This window comes from Diospyros lotus, chromosome 13 (genome assembly GCF_014633365.1).
Source record: "Diospyros lotus cultivar Yz01 chromosome 13, ASM1463336v1, whole genome shotgun sequence".
Taxonomy (NCBI): Eukaryota; Viridiplantae; Streptophyta; class Magnoliopsida; order Ericales; family Ebenaceae; genus Diospyros; species Diospyros lotus.
In genome coordinates, this window is record NC_068350.1 from 11,320,215 (window position 1) to 11,326,808 (window position 6,594).

A 6,594-nucleotide genomic window follows, 5' to 3' on the forward strand; every position below is an offset into this window, starting at 1 on the left:
GATACCACCTGTAACATCCCGCATCAAGCGATAGGAAGGGTCAGAACAACCTTTCAGGGGTCACCCATCCTTGAGCATCCCCAGGTCAAGCATGCTTAACCTGGGAGTTCTTTACCTACATTCAGCCCAAAAGGTATCCAGCTGGTGTTATTTCCTTCCTTACTTATCCTTGATATATACTACCATTCTTTGGTCTCTTGGGATATTACATTTTCCTCCCTTGAACACATGACGTTATCGTCATGCAACCTTACAACTAGTCCCAGATCTTCTCCCTTTTGGGGGGCTGCCATCCTAGAAACCTGCAGAAGCCGCTCCTTGTACAGGCCTTCAAGCCTCGACGTCACTCCCCACCCTCATCAGATCGCCTTCATCAAGGGTCGACTCTGATATCACCTGTAACATCTCGCATCGAGGGATAGGAAGGACCGGAACAACTTACCCTAATGGGCTTACGCAAACTTCTCAGAGGGTCACCCATCCTTGAGCTTCCCTAGCTCAATTACCCTTAACCCAGGAGTTCTTTGCCTACATTCAGCTCAAAATGTATCTAGCTAGTGTTGTTTCATTCCTTACTTATCGTCGATATATACTACCAATTTTTGGGCTCTTGGAGTATTACATAATAATAAATTTTTTTATGTGAAAATGTCTCGATCAAGATGCCAGAGAATGTCTCTTGGTGTCTCCAAGAGGTTTGCAAAGAGAAAAACAAGTTTAGGAGATGAATGAGATCACATGCAAACCTTTTATGCATAAGTTAATTTTGTGTTCGAAGTGAAATTATGGTTTCACTAAAATTGTGAGCATATATCTTAATTTAATGAAAAGTTCTCCTATTTATAGAGAGAAAGATGATGATGTTGATGTTTTGGTTTTGATGGTTGACTAAACTTATATATATGTTATGAAAATAAAATCAATTTTAAACTGTTTTTCCATCAAGTTATCTTATACAAACTAAATTAAATTCAATCAAAAATAATCTTTCATATTTATACCATAGCAAAATCATCATATTTTGTCTTAAACACATTGGTTCTATTATGTTTTAAATTACCGTTTAAAATGAATGTAAAATGATAGCTTTTGTTTTCAAATCATAAGAACCTGTCGATCGGTACTATAAACCTATTGATCGGTTGCTTTAAGAAGTCAAGTTATCGACTGGTTAAGATAAGGCTGTTGATCGGCTGAACAACATGTTCTCAGTTGTTTGCTGTCGACTGCCTCTGCATCTCATCCTGTCGACCGGTTAGAAGAAGCTGTCGATCGGCTTGTTGTAGACAACTTTTAACGGCTAGTGACCACCACTCTCAAGTATTCTCTCCACTTGCAACGGGATGATTTCAAGTTTTGTCTTTCAATCCTCTATAAATGCAAGTCAAGAAGGAGAATTTGAAACACCCGAAGTAATCCATCTACAAGCTTCCAAGTGCTCATCAATCGTTGTGCTTCAATTGTGCCCTAAGTCTCTTGCTTTCAAGACTTGTATTTTATTTACTTCAAAGCATAATTTTTAGCCTTGCACTTATTCTTGATTACATTGTAACTAAGTGGGCATACTCTTAAATTAATCTCTTGTATCATTTCTTGTGTTCCTAACTTGTATAGCTAGAAAACCTACTTGTCAAAGTAAGAGATTTGTATTACCTAGGTTTGCTAGAGGGTTTGCTTATTTAAGCAAGAGATTTGTATCTTCCTAGGCTGGTGCTAGAGGGCCTATCTGGTGTGATAGAAGAGTTATAGTACTTCGTTTGAAAATCCTTAGTGAGGAGGTAAGGTAGTGGATTAGGCTTGTTTAAGCCGAACCACTATAAATCCTTATGTCTTTGTGCTTGCGTTCTTTATTCGTTTATCTTTTCAAGTTTTTCCATTTCCCTCATTTGTTTGATATATTTAACTTGTCATTGAAAAAGATTTCATAGTTTTCAATTCTGTTCTCCATTGTTAAGAAGCAATTGTCTACGATTGACATCTCATCGTGCCATTTCAAGATCATAAGGTTTAATGAAGCCGTGGTTTTCATAGACGACATCTCTTCTTATTGAAAGAATTTTTAAAAGCAAGAAAGAATTTTGTTTATACCAATTCACCCCCTCTCTTAGTGTGCGCCATAGTATCTCAAAACTATCAAAAGAGACTGACAAGGTAGTCCCTACACTCCTTTCTATGTAATGCGATCCCTTGATTATGTTTCATTTTTATAATTTCCAAAATTTAAAATAATAAAAACTTTGAACAATATTATGGTTTTTATACTTTTTATTTATTTTTCAAATATAGTGTTTGTTTATATTTTGTACACATTTAATAAATATTATCAATAGTTAATTATTACACATTTAATATATATATATTTTTATTTTATCCACATGAAATATATTAATTGATATATTTAGAACTTAAATAAATATATTTATTTTATATATGTATATATTTATAAATAAAAATTCAAATATTTATAAATTAACATCTTCAATTCATCTTAACTTAATATATTTATTTAAATTAAAAATTTAAATTTTATAAATTAATATTTTTATATTCATCTCAAGTTTAAATATTTATAAATTAATTGACTAAAAAATTAAAAAATTAAAATTGGGAATTCAAATTAGCGACATACTTCTCATCCGTCGCTAAAATAAATTAAAAATATTTTTATAATAATCAAAATATATTTATAAAAGCAAAAAATAAAAGAAATATTAAAAGTAGCAACGGATTGAATAATATGTCGCTAAATCAGCGACGGATTGCCCACATCTGTTACTGATTTTTATTTACTATTATTATTTTTTAACTTTTTTGTTATTTAAACAAATATTAAAATTATTATTTTTATTTTCAGTGTTAGCGACGGAATTCATAATCCGTTGCTAAAATTAGCAACGAACTAGATTCTCCGTCACAAGATTTGAATAATTTAAAAAAACTGAAATTGAAATTTTATTTAGATTTTAAAAAAAATAATTTAAATTTTAAAATTAATTTCGTCTCTAAATAAAATTTTAATTTTTTTTAATTATTCAAATATAGCGACGTAGAATTCTATCCGTCGCTAATTTTAGCGATGGATTATGAATTCCATCGCTAATAATTTATTTTTTTTATTTTTAATGTTTTATTACATTAGTTCGTCGTTAATCCGTTGCTAATTTGTACCTAATTTTATGAAATTATTTTTTCATAATTCGTCGTAATTCCATCGTTGTTCTGTCGCTAAATCTTAAATTTCTTGTAGTACACACGTATTTATATAATTATTATGTGGAATCAAATCAAAGTAAGGGAGAAAATAAAATGCTCGAAGCAAACGGGACTTGCATCAAGATTGAAGAATATACGAAGTGGGGTTGGAATGTCCTTTTAAATAACTGATTCCTGCCTCCCTTGCACTCTCATTGTAAAGTATTATGTTTAGGAAAAACAATAAGGCCATGGCCCGAAATAATTAATTTCAACTATACAAAATTTATATCTTGATCATTCAAAATTTAATACATCTATTTCCCACTTCCCTTAGTACTTTAAACCCCAATCGCGTAATTTTTTCACCAAACTTTCTCTATTTTCATCTTATTTCTTTCTACCACTCAAGCTCCAACTTCTCCAAATTGCCTCATGTTTCCTTGCTCGAACTCTGCCCCAAACCCCTTCAAAATGTAGCCCTTTATATGGAAAAAAAAAAAAAAAAAACGGCCAGGAACGAGTCACGTGGCAGCCAGTGGCTGCCCCCACTGCCTCCCCTAAACGACATCATTTCAAGGATGCCTTGCTTAAAAATCCAACAATTGTTCCCCAAGCCACGCGCCCCGCCATGGAATCTAACTCGCGTCCCTCAGTTGGCCTTCCTCACCCTCGACCACACGCTGCGTTCAACCTATATATGCTTTCGATTAAATTTAAAGTGATTTTACGGTCTTTTTCAAAAATTACACATAACACCCATAGTTTCCAATAATTAGCATACACACCCCACTTCTTAATCCCTCTTATGCCTCATATTTCCACAACCTTCCAATTACATCCCCTCCCATATTTTTAATAAATTCACAAATTAAAATATCACATATTTGAAATTCCATAACTATCCCCAAACAAAATAATTAATTATTCTAATTACCCCAATTCATTACTTGGCATCCCATTCCTCAAAATTACACATTGGCATGCTATGTCGTTATTTGTCGGTATAAATTCACCGGTCCTATAACACCTCGACGAACTATCAAAAATCTCTCAATCGAACTCCTTGAAATCATAAATTATTAATGATTTATTTTCTACACTCAAAATTACATATTATTATTTTTCAAATTACCAGAATGCTACACTGTATATCTGCGAAAGGTTTGGATACATAGCTACTAGAATCTTACCTTAATGATTTGTGAGATCAATCCTAGCACTAGATGCCTTGCAAAGAACAAAGTATGACATAATTTGAACAACTAAAATGAAAAAACATGACAGAAATATAAACAAAGTATTGAGCCACTCAATCCAATCCACATAGAGCTCTAAAAAAAAAAATGCACCAACTTGGATAACAACAGCAACATCAATCAATAGTAGCACAATGAAATAGATTTCAACAGAAAAAAAAAAAAAAAAACTAAACAATAGCAGCATTGATTAAGAAGAATGGCAACATCAAGAAACGAGAACAAGAATGAGAGATCCCCATGAGAAAATAACAAACTTGTAACTAAAAGTTAAAAAATTTGAAAAATCCTAAACCCTAACCTAACGAAAATTCGAAACTAACCTCTGTCAGTTGTCGATGTGGGTCGATCGTCGAAGCACACAAGGAAGGAAGACTGTCAATTCGGTCGTCAATGTGGTGTGGGCTGATCATCGAAAGACTCGAAACTAACTGACGATAAATGATTAGGATTTAGGATTAGTGTTTTGGCTAGGAGTAGGATGGAAGGAGCTTACCAACGACAATGAACTGACGATAGGGTTTCAGTTAGGATTAGGGTTTCTTTGTGTGTGGGTCTCTCTTGATCTCAATCTCTTTCTCAAATCCTCGATGGCTTGATCTTTCTCGAATACTTGGTGGTGGCTGGTGGGTCTAGACTCGCATGGCACGCTCTGTCTCTTGAATGCTCGAAGTAGCGCATGCATAACCAAAATATGATGTTGTTTTACATGTCGGTCGGTTCGATTATTCCAAAAACAAAAACCAAACCGATAACCAATAATTGATTTTAACAAAAAAAAACTAACCAAACTGAAAAAAGGCAAGTAAATAATCAAATCGAACTGACAAGTTAAGTCAGTTCGGTTTGCTTATACCAAACTTCTGTTCAGTCCTATATTTGACAATATTTTAATCATAATTAAATTTAAAGTCATAATTAAGGTAAAATTAGGAGTTCTAATCTCAATCAAATTTAAATTTTGAATTACAATTATAATATTATCTCAGTGATACTTTAATTGTTTATATATTTTTGGGATAGAAGAAAAAATGGAGAGAAAAGACCAAAGAATGTTTATTTATTAATCCAATAACTCTCTGCTCTCAACAACTCTCCCCAGCCCGGGTATCTTTTGATATGCTAGATTATTGCTAATTAATAGAGTAAGGCACAGCAATGGCGGATTCAGATAAAGTGAACAGTCTTGACGCGAGACTTCTTCACCTCCCCCTTAGGAATCGTAACCACAAGCACCCCATCGTGCATGGTGGCCTTCACCTGATCGACCCTAGCATCCTCCGGCAGCCGGAACCTCCTCAGGAACTGGCCGCTCCGCCGCTCCACGCGGTGCCACCTATCGTCCCAATCCACCATCTCCAGCGCCCTCTCGCCGCTAATCTTCAGGACCCTGTCCCCCTCCACCTGCACCCTCACCTCCTCCTTCCTCAGCCCCGGCAGATCCACCTTAAAAACGTGAGCCTCCGGCGTCTCCTCCCAGTCGATGTGTGGGCGGGTAAGTTCTGAGCCTTCGCCGCCCGGAAATAGAGCTCCATGGCCGGCGCCGAAGAAGGTATTTTGGAAAGGAGAGTACTTGAAAGGATCCCTAAAATTGAAAGGAAAAGGACTGGTTCGTCGTGGACCAAAGGGTGGGATGATCGACATGGGAGGTGTTGAAGACGATGGGAAGCAAATGGGGCTAAACGAGTTCTTGTTGAAGGCAAAGCCTAGCCGAAGCGTCATTTATAGGCCAAAATAAGCGTGATTTCCTAATTTTACACAACAAACTACAAATCGTACTAAAATAATGCCATAATAATATTTTTGAGTAAATTACACAAACACTGTACTATAACTGCATGCGTACTTTTAAAAATTACACTAATTTGTTCTCCTTTAAACGTCTGGGTAATTAAGTATATATATATAATATCAGGGTACAATATAAAACTAACGGCATGAGTAATAGAGATAGTCCATGTAACTATTAAACTACGAGATGCACTACTTGTATTTGTTCAAAATTTTAGGGTCATAGTGTATGATTAATCAAATATAATAATTCTATAAAATTTATTTATTTAATTTTTTTAACATAACAACTTAATAAGGTAAATTCTACATCATTATATTTGAATTATCAGATCAACGTTATTTAGTACAA

The 6,594-nt window shown here is 34.4% G+C and overlaps 1 protein-coding gene across 1 annotated transcript; it reads right to left on the minus strand.

The window, feature by feature from the left end:
• Window positions 1-5,471: 5,471 nt before the first annotated feature.
• Window positions 5,472-6,140, minus strand: LOC127788272 (18.1 kDa class I heat shock protein-like). Its single transcript, XM_052316395.1, has one exon. It carries the CDS (start codon window positions 6,093-6,095, stop codon window positions 5,619-5,621), a length of 477 nt encoding a protein of 158 aa, XP_052172355.1. The 5' UTR covers window positions 6,096-6,140; the 3' UTR covers window positions 5,472-5,618.
• Window positions 6,141-6,594: the final 454 nt, after the last annotated feature.